Below are 21330 nucleotides of genomic sequence, written 5' to 3' on the forward strand. Positions count from 1 at the left end.
TCTACATTCCGATTGCTTGCCACCAAACCGCGTCACAGCTTTTACCATAAAGTGGACTTGATTTTAACTCTCCTCGTCGCCAAAGACGTGCCGCGTCGCTCGCTCGTGGCTGGCTTCTATTGAACTTCATTAACTTCCAGCTACTTTGATGCTGCCTTCGGTCTAAACGCAAAGGTAAAAGTTGTGTGAGAGTTGTAACCTCAGTCCTCTTGCTACGAGAGGCAAATTAGCGACTGAAGCCTTATTTATACTTCAAGTGATGCATGTAGCTGACTTCATTGTAGGCATTTATACTTTTTTGTTCTTTCTATGCCACTCTGACAAGAACTTTTCTTAAACTCTAGTAGGCAGTGGGGTCTCTATGTTCCACGGTTTCACGCTGCTTTGTGGGTGTTTTGGGTTTTTCGCTAATGTGGAAGTGCTACTGTAGAAGTAGCTCAAATTCAACACGAATTCAAGAAAGAGGATGGAACCGGTAAACATTCAACAACTTTAACCATAAAGTAAATAAAAAAACCAAAGTGTCCATCTGGAGCTCCTTTGCCAGACTTGAGGCTTGTCAAACTCTTTCCACAGGCCTCTATCTGCTCCTGTGACTCTCGGCCCCTCCCACAGCCATCATTGATATCAAACTGACCAATCACAGATCTTGCACTCTTCATGACTTTTTAGGAGGTGTATGTCAAAGGTCCACATCAGGGTATGGCATAGACTACACCAGACCTTCATCGTGGACTCAAGACCAAAGTATAACTAGGTTTTTTCACTTAAGGGTGCAGTTTTTGAGACTTTTGTTTGTGTTGCCTATCTGGAGATGCTGGTTTGATATGGAATTTCACATAAGGGCCAAAGCTGCTGTCTTTATGTTGGTCAGAGTGATTCAACACTTTCTGTAATAGTTCTTCATTTTCATTTCGATTTCATGCCTATACTATTGGCTTTCGGACTTTCTTACCACTGAACCTGATCTGCTAGAGTCTAGAATTTTCTTTTTTAGGCAAGGCATTAGAGTTATTCAGCTCTTAGATCAACAAGAACCTACTTGCAGTTTTTTTTCCTTCAAACAGATGCCTGATCACTTAAATTCACTTTTTTCTGGATTTTGCCCACAAGACGTAAATGTGACCAAACCTTTAAGGTTTTGGTACAACAATAAAGATTTAATTAACTTTTCCACCATTGCCTTTCAAAGGCTCAAGACACTCTGGAGTACTTCAAAAAATATTAACAGATTTGTGTGTTGAGCGTCAGTAAAGACGATGTTAGCACCTGTCAGCTTTTATTGTGGGGAAAACTGGATCATTTTGAGCTTTTGTCTGCAAATTTCATCTTCCAGAGTCTTCTTATCCTATGAGAAGGCCCTGCTTCTTAATTATTTATGAGAGCATGTGCTTTCCGAAGGCAAGGCAGACCTGGCAAGCTATGAGACCCAATGACTGGGTGAGACCACGTCTGTGCATGGCATGGGTTGTGTGTGTGTTTGTTTCCATGATCCATGGGGTTTGTTGCATGTTTTCTCCCGCGATTCTGTCAGGGCTGATCAAAGCTGTTGGTTTGCAGCAAACATTTTTGTTGGGAGAGCTGTGAGAAAATTGGAGAATGGCGGACTTTGTGTTTTATCAGTTGAGTTTGTTACCATACAGACACATTGTCTATATCCATGCTGCTGTGGTCGCCATATGATTAAAACCTACAGATTACAAGCAGGGTTAACGGTTGGAATAGACAGGGCAGGAGATCTGCTGTACTGCTATCCACTGTGTCTCCATTCAGACCCGGAGACTGAGGAGGAGAGAAGTCCTCCTCATTTATAGTGTTTATATTAAATTACTTACTGTTTATTTATTTGCATTTTAACTTTGTAAACTATAAAGTCCTGGGTCTCCTTTTTTTGTGTCTTTTTGTGAGCCAACTGACAACAGTTGTTCGCTTCCCTCATGTTTCCATTAGGCCAGAGTTCCTTTGAATCAAACCAAATCAGTTAAGTGTAAAACAGCAGGACTATATAACACACCTGTAATGTTTTTGTGTAACTCATCATCTTCTACTTTCAGTGCCTGTATGAGTTTGGGAATTCCGCCAGCTTCAATAAGAGCCACTTTGTTCTCCATATTCTCGTAGATGAGGTTTCTTGTGGCACCGGTTGCATAGCGCTGCACCTCTTGGTTGTCACTGTTGAAAAGCTGCACCAGTCGAGGAATTCCCTTCAACTGGTTCACCTGAAAACAACCAATAAAGCATAAAGGTACTTAACTGAAGAAGCATTTTTGGGCATTTCAATTCAAATCAAATCACTTTTATTGTGCTATGATGAGTTAAAAGCTTAGGTGCTGGCTCCAGACAGTGTAAAATACAGACAGTGCAAATACAACAACAAATGTTTACAGATATGTCAGCGCATACCTTTTTTTTGGCATCATTGTTACTGTAACACTCATGCTGAACGTAGGCGGCGCCCAACATCTGAAGTTCCTGATCGGACTGGTCAAGATAGTTGATGGCAGTAGGCATGTCCAAACTGTTGAGTCTAGGAGGAAACATTAGAGAAAATCAATATAAAAAAGGTATGATGAAGCTTTGGGAGTTAGATTTGCCATTAATAAATACGTTTTAAGTAAAAAAAAAATCTAAATATAAAGTACTGACAACTTTTCGATATTTCAAATAAGAATATTATTATTTAGAGTATTTCTTAACAGAAAATGATGTCGGTTTTGACTTCATTTTATATTAGACCAAAAATTAGGGTGACACAGTGGCTAATGGTTGGCACTGTCACCTCACAGCAAGAAGGTCGCTGGATCGAGTCTTGTGTGGAGTTTGCATGTTCTGCCATGTAGGTGTGGGTTTCCTCCAGTTGCTCCGGTTTCCCCCACAGTTCAAAGACTGGCGCTACAGGTGAACTGAATAAACTAAATTGTCTGTAGTCTATGTGTGTGAATGTGAGTGTATGGATGTTTCCCAGTACTGGGTTGCAGCAGGAAGGACAAAATAGGTCTTTCAAACAGACCATGACCCTAAAGCCTGATTTATACTTCTGTGTCAAGCGCACGCATATGCTACGGCGGAGCCTACGTGTGGGCGCATAGCCCTCGGCGTGGCCGTCGGCAATGTTTACGTGCACCTCTCAAATATACGCGTAGCGCAAGCTCTGTGATTGGTCGGCTTGGTATCGCTGACGAGTGCGGGGCAGAGTTGACAGCCGCATGAGCATGATGCAGCATGAGCGTGAGTGTGGAGTCCTGTGAAGGAACTCTAGATGGAGACTGTTGTTTCCAGTCCATCAGTTCCCGCCTCAAAATGAGCAAATAACAGCCACTTGTACTTTAAGGAAGCGTTCAGAAAAAAACAAAACACCAGTGAAGAAACTCGACACAGAGAAGCATAAAAAACTACTGCCAGCTTGTGTTTTGAAAGTGTTATTGCAGAGCAACAGAAACAGTGTGCAGAAGTATAAATGCATGGCTACGCGCAAGTCTTGCACCGTGGATCACGCGATCACTTGACGCAGAAGTATTAACCAGGCTTAAGTATACTGCCAAATTAGTTAAAATGTGCTTTAAGGACACGAGGGTGAATGCTTTGGAGTGGCCATAACAAAGCCCTGATCTCAATCATATAGAAAATTTGTGGGCAGTGTTGAAAAAGCTTGTGGGAGCAAGACAACAAGCCAACAAATCTGACTCAGTTACACCAATTCTGCTAGAATGAATGGGTCAACATTCCTTCAAACTATTGTGAGAAGCTTATGGAAGGATACCCAAAACATTTGCCTAAAGTTATACAGTTTAAAAGCAAATCTAAAAAAATACAAGAGAAATGTATGTAAACTTTTGACTATCTAGAAATTTAAAGAAATTCTCTGTTTCTCTCAAAATTCTGGCATTTAGCAAATGTAAATAATTTAGGTAATCCTAAAAAACCTAAAATAGTAAATGTTTAGTATGATTTACCATCAGACATTTTTTTAAAAAATGGTCACAGTATGTTCCTTTTTTTAGAGTGTATGTAAACTTCTGGTTTCAACTATATGTGACCCTGGAGCACAAAATGTTACACGCGTATTTGTGGAAAAACACAAAAATACATTTTATAAGTCTAAGTTATCAAATTTTATTTTATTCCAAAACTACTTTTTTTTACAATTTACTACAATTAAGTAATGATCATCTTCAGTGAATAAATTTTGTAAATTCTCTACTGTAAATATATAAAACCCTTATTTTTTTAATTGTAATATAGATTTCAAAGAACTTAATTTTGGAAAAATTTAGAGGCAATTTGCTCAATATATAGATTTTTCTTAATCTTTAGATTTTTAAAGTTGTATCTCGGCTAAAGAATTTCTTGTATAAATAAACCATACATGAATGAAAAGCTTATTTATTACACAATAAGATGATTTGAATCTCCAAAAAGTGACAATTACAACTGGTTTAGTCCTTGAGGGTCATACATTTAATAGTTTTATAATCTGACAAAAGTCTTGTCGTCTATCTAGGTTTTTTGAACAACAAATAATAACTTGTCTTCTAGTTGATCATTTGGTATAAGAAGTGGCTTAAATGAAAGGCAAAGGCCTCTAGATTACGCTTATTTTAGAAAAAATAAAATATGATCATGTCTTGATTTTTTATTATTTTATTAAGGCAGTAAGGTCTGACTTTGCTAAAGCAAAAGTTATGTCACTTAACAGAAATAATGTCTAGTAGAGAATATAAAGTCATGATGCAGTGGAAACAGAATGATTATTGTGCATGACTCCTATGAGCTTGGACAACTGCCTCCATACATCTCTGAAACTCAAATAACTTATTAATAAAGTCTGGAATGGCAAAGAAAGCGTTCTTGCAGGACTCCCAGAGTTCATCAAGATTCTTTGGATTCATCTTTAATGCCTTCTCCATCTTACCCCTGACATGCTCAGTGATATTCATGTATGGTGACTGGGCTGGCCAATCCTAGAGAACCTTAAGCTTTTTTGCTTTTAGGGACTTTGATTTGGATGCTGAAGTATGAGAAGGTGCGCTTTTTTATATATATTAATGGCAAATCTAAATATCTTATAATAACTAAATAAAGGCCCATTACCTTTTTCCAGCGCTGTATATGTGCAAGCTTATCTTCTTATGTAAATATAATCATCTTAAAATAATTAAAAATAAAAAACTTAAATAATGACGAATGAACAATTGTTTTTGAATTGTTTTAAAGCTCCACTCTACACTCAAGCCTATTAATTAAAATACTTTGGCTACTGTATTAGTAGAGCTTTGACAGGAAATGATAGCTAATAGGGTTGAAGAGGCAAGCCATTTCTTTGCAAAGTGATTAGCTAGTACTTAACCAGCACTTTTGTCCATTTTAAGTGTCAGCATTAGGTTTTGCTCAACAGGACATTCCTACATGCGTGTGTGTGCTGCTGCTGCATGTCACTGGAGTGACAGCAAGTGTATGTGTTTTTTTTCCCAGGGTGTGTGAATTGTGAAGTGGCTGGACTGGTTTGGGTGTGCCTGCACAACAGACTCGCTCTTCACTTTTTACACACATATAGGCAGGGCTGGGCAACATCAAACACACTTACACATGCATATACACACACACATAAACACACACTGTTGGTGCAACACACATAGATAAGCCAAGTGTGGGTGTGCGCGCAGGCCATTAAATCAAAGCATGAATCATTCCTGTGTTAACTGTGAGACAAGTAACCATCCTTATTTGCACACCAAGTTAGCATTCTCAATGAAAACAGCACATTTGTAGAGTATTACTTGAGGTGAACTGTGGTATGGCTCAAACAGCTATGGTACGTAATTCAGTGGTTTTCTTTTGGACCAACAGTAATTGGGAAGCGTTGGCGAAGACATGTCATTTGTGGTTCGAAACCTGCTATTTGAGTATTTCAAGTACATTAGGCCTACTTTGAGAGGAGTTTTACACCAATTGTGCTAGCATCCTACTTTTACACACATCTTTAAAGTAATTAAAAGGGATTCACCCACAAATTAAGATATTTTAAAGAATGTTCCTGTTTCCATTGACTCCCATAGTGGGATAAACAAATATCATGGAAGTCAATGCCCAGCAGGCACACAGCATCATCAGAGGTTAATATTAGGTTAGATTTAGGTCAAGACGTCTGGAGACAAAAATTCAATGTCTAGCCTATGTCTAAGGACAATGTTTTTTTGACGGCCAATAACGACGTCAGATATTTGGTTGATTTTATGTTTTGTTGGAAAGTGACCAAAATCCAACATCTGATAGATGTCATAGTAGTAACGTCCACACAACGTCAAGGTGTAACATGATTAGACGTTGATATTTGGTTGATTTTAGGTTGGACATTGGATATTGACATTGGCCTGGCGTTGGATTCTGATGTCAACCTGATTTTCATTTCCAAACCAAATTCAACTTCACCTCATTGTTTGGGTACGTTGGGGTACAACGTCAATATGACATCATGTTGACACCCTGTGCCTGCAGTGTGGTTGCATGTTTTCAACATTCTTCCAAATATCTTCATTTGTGTTTAACAGATGAAAAAGAAATGCAAACAAATTTGGAACAACTCAACAATGAGTAATTGATGACAGAAATGTCATTTTTGGGTAAACTATCCCTTTAAGTAGCCCAATTTCATCTTATTTTGATAGCAGACATGCTTTGATTTTAATTAGTATGACTCCAATCTTTTGTTGTGCATGGTTTAAAGATACATACAGTTTAAGTCGTAATTATTGTTGCATTATTATATGGCTAATAATTCTAACTTTAACTTTACATATGATAATGCAGAAGACACTTGATGCCAACTGCTTAAATAAGTTAGAGAAAATTAAAAATACAAACATCTTGGGCATCTATATTGTCAATAAATAAAATTGACCACTTTTTCAAAGAAAAACACCTAGAATAACATTGAAATAAAATGCTATAATTTGCTCCGGTAATGTTGGATGTAAACAATATATTTTTAAAGTATAAAATGTAACGGGTATTAAACCTTAAAGGACCAAACAATTAAAATCAGAAGATTACTAAGAACGGGAAAGGAGGTAGTGGTGATGCTGAGTAACTCACAGAGACAAAAAGGTATGTTGCACAACGTTGTTCTGTATTAAATACACACACAAAAGAAATAACAATAAAATAAACACTAATTAAAAAATATACCCCGGGTGCACCCTTTATATGACGTTGTAAATTTTGTTAAATTCACAATTAACACAAATAGAGGAGAGTTCAAATAAATCAACAATTTCCAAATTGTTTTGTTACATGTAACCAAATAAAATTTTTCCAAATATATCAAGTTTCAAATCCAGGAAGATCAAAATAAAATAAATTAATTATTTACTTTCAACTGTCTTTTGGGTACTCACAAAATGTCCTCCTCTTGGAAAAAAAAAGAGAAACAGTCTTAAGGATCAAATCCTCTTACTTGAGTGAAGGGAAATAGTAGAAAAAGCAAGTGTCCTTTTTCCCTAGAAATCAGTCCTTTCCTGTAGGTCCACTGAAACTGCACTTGGGAGGCTCGCCATCAACCGAGAATCGCAAGAGTTCCAAAATCCAGCAACGATAAAAACCTGGCCTGTTTTCACAGACCAGAGCAAATATTCAGTATTACAATATGATAAAAAAATATATACATAAAGAACAAAATAGCATAAAAACATCCACAAAACATATACAAAAACTACTGTCATAACAAATAACATTAATTTCAGTTACCTGTTCTTCTAATGTATTCTTTTTTTAATTCCTATCAGGTACACGTGACCACAGTGATGTCTGTGAGCTGTAGTAAATAATAAAACACCATGCGGTTTTATAACCTTGTGATAATGGATAATTCTTCCATTAAACAGAAAGATACAACTTTCTATCACTTCTTAAACATGAAACTAATAAAATATTATCACATTCAACATGTTGTCACTCAATATGTTTCTATTATTTTAGCAATAAGCTAATGATGAACTCACCGAGTCAAAATGCATCCATCGCGCTCAAATCAGCATATATCTACTCAATCCCTCGCCATCCTCGTGCTATAGACTTATATTTTTAACATTATATTGGTTTTAAAAGTTTTAACTAATGTATTTTCGCTATATTTACTTTATAATCACTCGGTTTTCCTTTCTGTCACGCTGTGTGTCTCTTCCGATGCTTTAGTAATATCCGCAACCACAAGGGGGCGGAGATGAGCATCCAGCGCTCTCATTTGCTGACTTAAGACTGCTGACAGCCTGACACCCAATCAGAGAATTATAACTCACATATACATGTTTTAACATTTTTTATACATTTTATTTTAATACTTATTTTAGCATCAACACTTTAACACTTTAATAATGATGATGAGGTGTATATTTATTTATTATTTTATCTGTTTTTATTTGTCTTATCTATTTTATCTGTCTAATCTGTTTTATTTACACCCATTCATTATTTTATGGGGGTTACACCTTCCCCTCTTGAAACAATGCAAGTCCCTTTGCATGCTCTGAGCGGTTGGGTAGTCACTATGTTTGCTGGAATGTCAGAAGTTATAGGAGAATCACCCAGATCTTCAACACTATTGAGAGAGTTAACAAGAGCAGTGCTTAATCCTTGGAACAGAGACTGAACAACATGAGACAGAGGATTTCCAAGCTGAAAGTAGGTAAGTCTCTCAGGTTTGTCTCTCTCCCTTGCAGAACGTCTTAGTGGAGGTATTTCTTGTTCTGATTGTTGTTCTTCTCTTTCACAAGAACCAGAGTTTTCTGAATCATTTGCCTCTTCAACTTTACTCTCTCTCTGAGTGGGTAAGTCTTTACTGTTATCAGTTTCAGGTTGGTCTTTTCCAGGTGTCTCAGTTGTTTCACAGACTTCCAGAACATCATCAGATGGGTTATAAACTGAAGAGTGTACAGGTGCATTATAAACTGGAGGATCATTGGCTGAAAGATCATCAGGTAAGTTGTCAACTGGAGGAGTTACAGGTAGGTTATCATTTTGAGTTCCTTCCTTGCATTGAGTTCCATCTTTTCCGAGGTTTTGACCAGCTGATTCATCAGCTAAGGACACACTCTTCCCTTTTACTGGTTGGGGAACATCATACACTGTAGAGAACTGCAATGGTTCCACATTTTGATGGTTATCACCATACCACTCATAATCCTCATCTTCTGGACTAAGGAAAGAACAATCCTCTTCAGGTTGTTGGAAACCTGGATTCTGCCTTGTTCTAGGTCTTGACATTTTGGGTGGGGAGGGGTTTGAACTGTTTGACAATGGCAGGTAACCACAAGGAAGAAGGAGGTCCCTATGAAGGGTACGAAGGGGACTTTCACTGTTTTCAGGATGAACGGTGTAGACAGGTAAGTCGCCAGCCTTCTTTACCACCACATACACCTCAGATTCCCACTTGTCCGCTAACTTGTGCTTACCACGCAGTCTGACATTTCGCACCAGGACACGATCCCCGACCTCCAAAGAAGAATGAGTGACAGATTTGTCAAACCTGGTTTTGTTCTTTTCAGCAGTTTTCATCATACCTTGTGAAGCAAGCAAATAGCTTTCCTTCAAGTGGGATTTTAGCTGTTTCACATACTCTGAATGAGGAATGACATCTGATTTCCCATGATGAGGCAGACCAAAAGCAAGGTCAACAGGCAATCTTGGCTGTCTGCCAAACATCAATTCATAAGGAGTAAACCCAGTGACTTCATGCTTCGTACAATTGTACGCATGGACAAGTGGCTTGACAAAGTCTTTCCAATGGGCTTTATCTTTCTCCTCCAAAGTACCCAACATGCCCAGCAGGGTCCTATTGAAGCGTTCAACCGGGTTTCCCTGCGGGTGATAGGGAGTTGTTCGGCTTTTCTTTATGCCTGACACTTCACAGAGCTCTCTGATGACATGTGACTCAAAATCAGGGCCCTGGTCACTATGCAAGCGTTCAGGAAACCCATAGTGTGTGACAAAGTTCTCCCAAAGACACTTTGCTACTGTTTTAGCCTTCTGATTAGGTGTAGGATAAGCCACTGCATACTTGGTAAAAAAGTCAGTAATAACCAAGATGTCTTTGGTATTACTCCTGTCAGGTTCCAATGAAAGGAAATCCATACACACCAGCTGTAACGGCCTAGTGGCATGAAAATTGACCAGAGGAGCTGCTTTTTGGGGTTGTGCCTTCCTACGCACACAGCGACTACACTCCTTGACTTTTCGTTCCACATCTGCAGCCATTTTTGGCCAGTAGAAACGAGATCGAATCAGATCTACAGTCCTCTCAATCCCTAGGTGACCCATGTCATCATGTAAACTGCTCATCACCAAGGGCCTTAAATCCTCAGGGAGTACTAGTTGGTAAGTGAGTAAATTATTTTCCTGCCTTCTTCTATAGAGTATTCCATCTCGCAACTCAAGTCGATTCCACTCCTTTAGAAAAAGAGGAAAAGTTGGAATCTCTTTTCGCACTGTAGGAGAAGGTTTCTCCCCCAACTCCAAGTGGAAAATGACTTCTCGAAGGACTGAGTCTGCTCTCTGCTTTTCACCAATCTCATGTGGTAGGTAAGGCATAACAGGTAATCCATCTAAATTACAATCCTCTCCATACTCATCAGGTATAGCATCAGGACGGAGTGCAAGTGATCCCACCAGTGCAACCCCAGAAGCTGCGTCTTGATTGATAAGGTGCTTTTCGCAAATAGCATGAACTACATCATTTGGGGCACTAACAATGTCAGCAGCATCATGGTGATGGTGTTGTACAAATTGATGGATTCTTTCCTGCTCTTTACTGGACCAAGCAGTCTCAGGAATGGGTTCCTGGGGTCTCCTTGAGAGACTGTCCGCATCTACATTCTGCTTGCCAGCTCTGTATTGCAATTTGAAAGAGAAGGTGGAAAGAGCTGACAGCCATCGATAACTTGTAGCATCCAATTTTGCTGTAGTGAGGATATAAGTCAAAGGGTTGCTATCTGTAATAACGGTGAATTGGTTACCGTATAAGTAGTCATTAAACTTTTCAGTCACTGCCCATTTTAGGGCAAGGAATTCAAGTTTGTGAGCAGGATATCTAGACTCACTGTGAGACAAACCTCTGCTTGCGAATGCTATTGCACGCATCTGCCCATCCTGTTCTTGATAAAGTGCTGCCCCTAGTCCCTTTGTACTTGCATCAGTGTGGAGAAAATAAGGGAGTTTGGGGTCAGCAAATCCCAGAATAGGTGCAGAAGTGAGTTTTTCTATAAGGGTTCGAAATGCTTCTTCACAAGAAGGCGTCCATCGGTCACCAAAGGACTCTTTTGGGTTATGGTACTGGCTTCCTTTGTTACACTTCTTGGCACCCTTTCTTAGCGGAGGATATCCTGAGGTCAGATCATTAAGTGGCTTCACTATTTTAGAGTAGTCCTTGATGAAACGACGATAATATCCCCCAAAGCCTAAGAAAGACCTAAGTTCTTTTAGGTTTTTAGGTACAGGCCAGGTTTTTAAAGCTTGGACCTTCTCAGGGTCAGTCTCCACTCCATGCTCTGACACGATATGTCCCAAATAGCGGACTGACGTCTGGAAAAACTTACATTTTTCCAAGGAGAGTTTCAGACCATATTCCTTTAGACGAAACAGGACATTTAATAGTCGAGTCTCATGTTCTTCCAATGTGTCTGAGAAAACTATTAAGTCGTCCAAGAAAACAAGTACCTCCTTCAGATTAATGTCCCCCATACATTTTTCCATTAATCTTTGGAATGTACTTGGGGCATTCGTCACACCCTGTGGCATGCGATTAAACTCCCAAAATCCCAGCGGACAGACAAAGGCGGTTTTGGGTTTGTCTGCCTCATCCACTTCTATCTGGTAGTACCCAGACTTTAAATCGAGGACAGAGAACCATTTAGATCCTGTCAGAGCCGAGAATGTTTCCTCAAGATTCGGCAAAGCATAGGCATCTCTCACTGTTTGAATATTCAGCTTGCGATAATCTATACATAGACGTACATCCCCATTCTTCTTTCTCACCACCACAATTGGGGAAGAGAAAGGTGACTCTGATTCCCGGATGACTCCACTTGCAAGAAGATCTTGTAGATGCCTACGAACTGCCTCAATATCTTGTGGATGAATAGGTCGTGCCCTCTGTTTAAAGGGAGTTTCATCGTGCAATTTAATGCTATGCTTCACTTTCTGGGTGTGGCCAAAATCTAGGTCATGATGACTGAACACTTCAGGTATTTCTCTGAGTTTTTTAGAAATGCGCTCCTTCCATACCTGGGGTAAGGGGGAATCACCGAAGTTCAGAGTGAAATCACCCTCTCCATTACTATTGGAAATTTTTGAAAGAGGCTGTAAAGAATCCACAGCATGGAGCTCAGCGATCACACATCTGGGTGGTATAGTAATGTCATGATTTGTCTCATTGGTAAGCACAACTGGTAGGCTATTTATCTGGTTCTTGGGCTGATTAAGGAGACACCGCTTGACAAACACCCCTCCAGGTAGAGATGAATCAGGTGAGTGCTCCACAAGTATAGTTTGATCTATTCTGTATGGATTTGAAACTGAACCTCCCACCACTACAGTCTGACCAGCCATTAAAACTTTGGGTGCTCGACCCCTCAATCGTACATGGCCAAGAACACCACTTGTGTTTTGTCTCCATCTTATTTCAAGAGTTTTAAGTACCACTTTGTAACCATATGAACAAGGTTGAAATTTTGGGGGATCAGCACTTAAATACTTCTTATAGAGAACATCCAAGGTGTTTGTCCCAATAAGAACCATTGACTGATTGTGAGCTTTTACATCAGGAACTACTAAGGCTACTGTAGGTATTTCAACGCTCACTCCTAGTAATTCTTCTGGAAAGGTAATTCCCATTTCTATGTAGCCTTCGTATGGAACAGATAGACCATTTGCGCCTTCTACTTCCAGGATATCATCAATGGACTTAATTGGGTATCCTGAGAGATGCTGTTCATAGAAGGACTTTGGAACTGTTGTCACTTGAGAGCCTGTATCCAATAAACAGCTGCATTTTTCATTGGCTATAGTAACTTCAGCAATGCTCATAGCACCTATTAACCCCTTTGGCAAGCTAGTGCTTTGCACTTTAGAAACCTGACTTTTTTCAAAAACATGATTAGTATTGGGACATTGTGATTCCAACTCAGCCCCTGTCTGTCCCACAACAAGGACTGATTCTAGTTTAAATCAGGGTTGGAGTTGGCGTTCTGAGAGTCCCATAGTAGCTGTTTTTCTCTCAAAAGTTTACGCTTGGCATTAACAAGTGTGGGGTTTGGCTCAGAAGTGCAAGAGGATGCAATATGACAATCCTCACCACAGGTAAAGCAGTACCATGGTCTAGGCCTGTCCTTTTGTCTTTGGCTAACTGGAGTCCTAGTTAACCGGTTAGCAGTATCTGACTTCTTTTTCTCCTGTTTATTTACTACTGCTTGCTGTGAAGCTTTCTTTTGGGTTTTATGAGCAGGAACAAGGCTAGCCAACTGACTTTGTAGTTTTGCTATCTGTCTCTTGATCTCCTTAGTTTCAGCTGCAAGTGATACCATGTTTGAAACTTCTCCTTGCTCCACCTCAGAAGAAACCCACGTCCTTTGCGAGTGCATTACTGCTCTTGGTTTAGAAGACCCAAGATGCTGCTTCATACGAGTGACTTTTGCGGTGTGTTTGTCTTCTTCAGTGCGTAACATAAGTAGAAGCTGCCCAAATGAAGGAGGATTATTACGCCTTCGCTCTAGCTGCAGGTCAGTAATTAGATCATTATCCCAGCAGCCTCTACAGAACTGCTTGAGAAGATGCCGATCTGCTTCTTCAGGTGAGACACCACCTCTTTTTATTGTCACTCTCAAAGCTGTCTGCAATCTGTACAAGTAAGTAGATGGCTTTTCACCAGCGTCCTGCAGAGTATTCATGAACTTTGCAAGGAGTTCATCTCCATCCTCAACAACTCCAAAAGCAGAATCCAGCAACTGAAGGTAAGCTGATGATGGAGCTTCAGAGCTAAGATGTTTTATAACATCTGCTGCGGGTGGTAAAAGACTGTCTACTATTTTCCTGGATACGTTCAAATCAGATAAGGTGGAATCTTTCAGCATTAGCTCTACACTGGAGCGCCAAGTGTCGTAATCGACCTCACTTCCGGGTCTGGGACATTTTCCTGAAAATACCCTAAGCCTTTGCTGCATAAGTCCTTGAGTAGCCACTTCACCAGTTCTCACCACATGTTCAATTACGAGTTTTTGAACCTCAGGTGGATTTAACACCTCTGAAGAGGTTAAGAGGGGGGGCTTATTTGGTTTAGCAGAGGTATGCTGTGACAGTGAGTCATCTGGTTGACTAATTTTGACAGGGGCTGGGGTAAAACTCTCTTCAGGACATACCTGAGCTTGCGGTTCATCCAGATCCTCGTCATCAGCCTCTGTGTCAGCGGACGTTGGAGTAAGCTCAGCAGTCATTTGTGACAGCATCTGGCTCAAGACAATCTCAAAATCAGTCCCACTCAATTTTGCTACTTCTTTCAGTCCCTCCAGGTATGACTTTGTGACACTGGTTCCCTTATACTGTGTAAACACACTAGATAATGCTCTCACATGGTAAATAACACTTGGGTCACTGGATAGCTGGTGAGTATAAGGTAGCTGTGGCTCTAGAGAATGCAAAGCTTGGCCACTGGTATATTCAAGTATAACACTTTGATAAAACTCAGAATCCTTGTCACTAATAAAAACTGTTTTGGCAAAAGAACCATATTGTTTTAGGAAATCAAACAGCTCATCATCACTTTTGTCTTGTGTTAATCCGCTAATGATCACTGAATTCGGAATTTTAATCCCTTCTGCCTCTATTATATCCATTGTCAATTGTTACTGGTCAACGTAGGCAAAAATAATGGCTTAGAATGTAATTAATACTCAGCAACAGCGCCACCTCCTGGCTGGCTCGCCACTTTGTAACGGGTATTAAACCTTAAAGGACCAAACAATTAAAATCAGAAGATTACTAAGAACGGGAAAGGAGGTAGTGGTGATGCTGAGTAACTCACAGAGACAAAAAGGTATGTTGCACAACGTTGTTCTGTATTAAATACACACACAAAAGAAATAACAATAAAATAAACACTAATTAAAAAATATACCCCGGGTGCACCCTTTATATGACGTTGTAAATTTTGTTAAATTCACAATTAACACAAATAGAGGAGAGTTCAAATAAATCAACAATTTCCAAATTGTTTTGTTACATGTAACCAAATAAAATTTTTCCAAATATATCAAGTTTCAAATCCAGGAAGATCAAAATAAAATAAATTAATTATTTACTTTCAACTGTCTTTTGGGTACTCACAAAATGTCCTCCTCTTGGAAAAAAAAAGAGAAACAGTCTTAAGGATCAAATCCTCTTACTTGAGTGAAGGGAAATAGTAGAAAAAGCAAGTGTCCTTTTTCCCTAGAAATCAGTCCTTTCCTGTAGGTCCACTGAAACTGCACTTGGGAGGCTCGCCATCAACCGAGAATCGCAAGAGTTCCAAAATCCAGCAACGATAAAAACCTGGCCTGTTTTCACAGACCAGAGCAAATATTCAGTATTACAATATGATAAAAAAATATATACATAAAGAACAAAATAGCATAAAAACATCCACAAAACATATACAAAAACTACTGTCATAACAAATAACATTAATTTCAGTTACCTGTTCTTCTAATGTATTCTTTTTTTAATTCCTATCAGGTACACGTGACCACAGTGATGTCTGTGAGCTGTAGTAAATAATAAAACACCATGCGGTTTTATAACCTTGTGATAATGGATAATTCTTCCATTAAACAGAAAGATACAACTTTCTATCACTTCTTAAACATGAAACTAATAAAATATTATCACATTCAACATGTTGTCACTCAATATGTTTCTATTATTTTAGCAATAAGCTAATGATGAACTCACCGAGTCAAAATGCATCCATCGCGCTCAAATCAGCATATATCTACTCAATCCCTCGCCATCCTCGTGCTATAGACTTATATTTTTAACATTATATTGGTTTTAAAAGTTTTAACTAATGTATTTTCGCTATATTTACTTTATAATCACTCGGTTTTCCTTTCTGTCACGCTGTGTGTCTCTTCCGATGCTTTAGTAATATCCGCAACCACCAGGGGGCGGAGATGAGCATCCAGCGCTCTCATTTGCTGACTTAAGACTGCTGACAGCCTGACACCCAATCAGAGAATTATAACTCACATATACATGTTTTAACATTTTTTATACATTTTATTTTAATACTTATTTTAGCATCAACACTTTAACACTTTAATAATGATGATGAGGTGTATATTTATTTATTATTTTATCTGTTTTTATTTGTCTTATCTATTTTATCTGTCTAATCTGTTTTATTTACACCCATTCATTATTTTATGGGGGTTACAAAAACATCATAGCATTTATTTTAAAAAAAAAAACTTTATGAGGTTTTGTTTGTAATAACTGTTTTGTTTTTCTTGAAATTCTGGAAAATTTTCTGTCTGTTCATATGTTTTTAGACCAAAAAATATTTTAGATTATACTGAAGCTTCAGGTTCTCCTGTTTAAAATGATATATGACCTTTGAGGCTGACTGCTAACATAAAAATAAAACTGCTTTTTTAAAACAATAATAAAGGCCCATTATGGGGCCACAAAATAGCTAACAAAACAGTTGTGGTGACTTTGGAATTATTCAGTTAATAACACTTGAAGGTGCTTCACACAATGAAAGAAAATAAGATTTATCTTTGTAGGCATCAATAATTAACTCAATGGTTGGATGCCAAACGTTAGACAAAAAAACTGTGTCTAAGTCTGGTAAAAACTTTATGAGTCTTTATGTAACACACACGTGAATAGAAAGACAGAGAAAAAGATTGTATTGTCCTGGATTTTCATTTGACAGCTTTGTAAAACAAAGTATTTAAACTTGCGAATCAGGTCTATGCATTTTAATTTGATGAGCTATGATTGGTGCTCAGCATTTGTAAATAACTGCTTTGCATTGTGAATATAACAACAACACCCATTGAAGTCTTCATGACAACAGTCTACGCATATTTTCCAGCTGCACTGGTTTTACAATATACCAGTGCTTTAATAGATTTTTTTTAATTCATTAATTTTTCTTTTTGGCTTTGTTTCTTTATTAATCAGGGGTGAATGAACCACCAACTTATCCAGAATATGCTTTACGCAGCGGATGCCCTTCCAGCTGCAACACAACAATAGGAAACACCCATACACTCTTGCATTCACACATGAACACTACGGCCAATTTAGTTTGTTCAATTCATCTATACCACATGTCTTTGGACTGTGGGGGAAACCAGAGCACCCAGAGGAGAAACACACCAACACGGATGGAATATGTAAACTTCACACAGAAATGCCAACTGACTCAGCCGGGGCTTGAACCGGTGACCTTCTTGCTGTGAAATGATTGTGCTACCCAATGCATCACAGTGACGTGATGCCCCTTAGATTTTTTTTATAAATCAAAATTGTAACTTTTTTCCCTTTATCTTCTAGTGAAGTGACAAGACTTCTCTAGCTGTACGCTTTATCCATCCAATCAGCAAAGCAACAGTAATATTAATAATAATAATAAAGGTGGCGCAGTAGGTAGTGCTGTCGCCTCACAGAAAGAAGGTCGCTGGTTCGAACCTTAGCTCAGTTGGCGTTTCTGTGTGGAGTTTGCATGTTCTCCCTGCGTTTCCGTGGGTTTCCTTTGGGTGCTCCGGTTTCCCCCACAGTCCAAAGACATGCGGTACAGGTGAATTGGGGAGGCTAAATTGTGCGTAGTGTATGAGTGTGTGTGTGTGGATGTTTCCCAGAGATGGGTTGCGGCTGGAAGGGCATCCGCTGCAGTTCATTCTATTGTGGCGACCCAGGATTAATAAAGGGACTAAGCCAACAAGAAAATGAATAAATGAATGAATAATAATAATAACTCCATACATTTATACAGCGCTTTTCATGACATACATGCTTTTTTGTTTTTAATATTTAGCAGCAACCAAAGCAACAGGATAATATAAAGTAAGTGTGACTCTGGACCACTAAACCAGATTTACATTCATTCATTCATTCATTTCCTTCGGCTTAGTCCCTGATTATCAGGGGTCACCACAGCAGAATGAACCGCCAACTATTCTGGCATATGTTTTATGCAGCTGATTTCCTTCCAGCCGCAACCCAGTACTGGGAAACAACCATATACTCTCGCATTCTCACACACACACTCATTCACTAAGGCTAATTTGATTCATTCATTCATTTTCTTGTTGCTTAGTCCATTTTAAGGCCAATTTAGTTTACCCAATTCACCTATAGCACATGTCTTTGGACTGTGGGGGAAACCAGAGCACCTGGAGGAAACCCAAGCCAACACGGGGAGAATATGCAAACTCCACATAGAAATGCCAACTGGCCCAACCAGGGCTTGATTCAGTGAAATTCTTGCTGTGAGGTGACAGTTGAGCCACCGTGCCACCCACCAGGCATACAGTAAGTGAAATTGAGATTTATAAGCTTTCTTCTCCTCAGTGTCAGTATACATGTGTTGACTCTGCTTTGTTTCAAATGGAGGAAGTTGGTTACATCACTTGCATAGTGCTCAGGAACGTGCACAATATACTAACACAGAGTAGATGAAACGGCTAATTATATAGTTTTTGTTTAATGCGCCACAGTATTTTTATAGCCTGACAATATTCAGATTGAACCACTGAAGGAATATGAGAATGTTTTATGGCCATTTTTTTTTTTTTTTTGATCCTAGTTTATTAGGGTTGTCAAAATTAATTGTATTGCAAATAATATATTAATATTAATATATTTATAGATATTAATCAAAAAAGTTCTTGTGATATGAAGAAAAAATCTAATTATGTATGGAAAGCAGTATCAATGCACCGTGATGCACCGAGATATCAAATTGAACCAAATCGATGGCATGATAATTATAACCAAACCAAACCGTGAGACCAAACCCCTATTGTCTATGGAGGATGAGGGAGAGAGAGAGAATTTTGTGTTTATTGCCATTTCAGATTTGGCTATGTCATGGCAAAAAAAAAAAAAAAAAACAGATTAAGTTTACCAGATTTTATAAATACCACTTTTCTATAGTTATAAAGAATATTCTAACAATTAAAAGTCACCAACAGCAATAAATAATACACAAGGTAAAATACATAAATAATATTAATGATAATATACAAGATAAAATCCAAAACAGTTTTTTAAGGTTTTACTTTTGATAAAAATTTCAAAAAAGATTCACATTTAAAAATATTTTATTTAAAGTCTGAAAAAAAATTGTTGTATAATATGCTGATAATATTAAAAATAGGGCATTCCACAATAATATATTTTACAAATAAAACAGTTTGGTTGCAATATTGACATTTTGGTTGGTCTTCTCCTTTAAGCATATGTTTATGTGTGAGTTTAGTGTGTCTAATGCAGCATCTTCTATAAACAATCTCATCGTGTCTTGAGTTAAAACAAATAAAAGAGATTTTTTTCCTATTTCTGGCTGAATATCAAAAAGCTTATTTTTTTAGCATTTAGAGGATGAGGGAGCTTTTAGATTTTACCTAACATATCTTGATATGTGTTCTTAAGATGAACAAAGGTCTATGGCGTTTCGACCGACATGAGGGTGAGTAATTTAAGAATGTTACTGATTAGCTGAACTTTCACTTTAAATGCTGAACATAAACCTATGTGGATGAATAGATCTCAAAGGAAATGAAAAGTCTTCTTACCCACTCAGATTGCCCATGCTGCCAGCCATGTCCATGCCATCGAACACGTCCTTGCCTCTCCCAACACTATGGATGCTCCTGACGGAGCCAGCACGCGACAGCCTCCCCTGCTGCATCATGTACAGGTTCCCCTGGGAGCCGCTGAATCCCCCGCCACTTCCGAACATGCCAGACTGCACACTGGACGTCCGAAGGGTTTGCCGATTGTTAATGCGGCTGATGGTGCGGTGAGCTGGGCCTTTGAAGGACTGTCGGCTCACATACACCTCCTGCTCCACAGCACCTCCTCCTCCTCCTCCACTGCTTGTAGCAAGCGTCCCACTGAGGGAGCGTTTCATGGTCGGCAGAGTCATGGAGCTGACCTGCTGCTGCGCACTTTCAAATCCATTCATATTTGAGTTGGAGTACATGGACTGGCGTGGGTAAGTGTTGGCGGCGTAGCCATTGCTCATGCTCCGCTGTGTATAAGTAGCGTCGCGTTCTGAAACCATGCTGCCATCGCTGTCTTCCTGAGCCACCCAAGAAGAAACAACCTGCTGTGGTATGGCTGACACGCGCATGGAGTGCATGGATAAGGTCTCTGGGTCACCCCCCATTCGGCTCAGGGAACGGGTCACTTTGTTGACCTGCTGCTGTTGAACTTGGCCGCCACTAATTTGATAACCGCCACTCTGATACCCGCCACCACCATAGTCACCGCTAGCAAAATCTTCTTGGTAATATGAGCTACCGCCACCACCACCTCCTCCTGCTGTGTAACTCATTTTGGCTCTTGGGGTGAACTCAACGGCAGAGCGGGAAGAGAAACCACCGCTCAAGTACTGGGATGGACGCTGGGCCTAATAGGAGAAGAAAATTAAATAGTTAATACTTTTTTAATGCAATTATACATAGATGGTCATAAATGTAATACATATATTTACTAATGAAAGCTGAAACAACACAATTCTTGAGGGGTTTTTTTTGGGGGGGGACCAACTTAATCATTTAATCCACTTTATGTTCAATCCACTTAAATTTGTCAAATCTAATAGGTTAACTTAATTCATTCATGTTGTCCCAACTTAAATTGGTTGTGTGGAACCCAGCATTTTTACAGTGTATATATAAAAATAAGGTAAATAAATGAACAATACACCCAAAAAATGAAAATCCTGCAATACTTTACTTGTTCAACAACCATATTTGAGTTAGTTACTGGCACCAATTGACTTTCATTGTATTTTCGACTATGGAAGTCGATGGGTGCCAGTAGCATTCTTCACAATATCTTCTTTGTGTTTAACAGGGGAAAGAAACTTCTAAAAGTTTAAAAAACACATGAGGGAAAATAAATTCACATTCACACTCACATTGCTATCGCGCCTGAGCACACTTACATCATCAACACTGCGTTGTTCAGTTTAAGAATTGTTATCGCTCAGCACAGTGGAGATTTCTCTAGTTATATTGTTCCAGTCGTTTGGGATGCAGTGACATGCAGTCAAATATTTCGCCGAACAGA

The 21330-nt window shown here is 38.9% G+C and overlaps 1 protein-coding gene across 3 annotated transcripts in view; it reads right to left on the bottom strand.

Annotated features, from left to right (window-relative positions):
• Positions 1-21330, bottom strand: part of pkp3a (plakophilin 3a) — a 49809-nt gene that overhangs the window by 13804 nt on the left and 14675 nt on the right. For all 3 annotated transcript variants that reach the window (XM_087310481.1, XM_087310480.1, NM_001045280.1), the window contains 3 exon segments: positions 19827-20665; positions 2404-2527; positions 2015-2219 (listed from right to left, as the gene is read on the bottom strand). In XM_087310481.1, the coding sequence (XP_087166607.1) occupies positions 2015-2219; positions 2404-2527; positions 19827-20665 (1168 nt within the window).

Source organism: Danio rerio, chromosome 25, assembly GCF_052040795.2.
Source record: "Danio rerio strain M-AB ecotype USA chromosome 25, GRCz13ab, whole genome shotgun sequence".
NCBI lineage: Eukaryota > Metazoa > Chordata > Actinopteri > Cypriniformes > Danionidae > Danio > Danio rerio.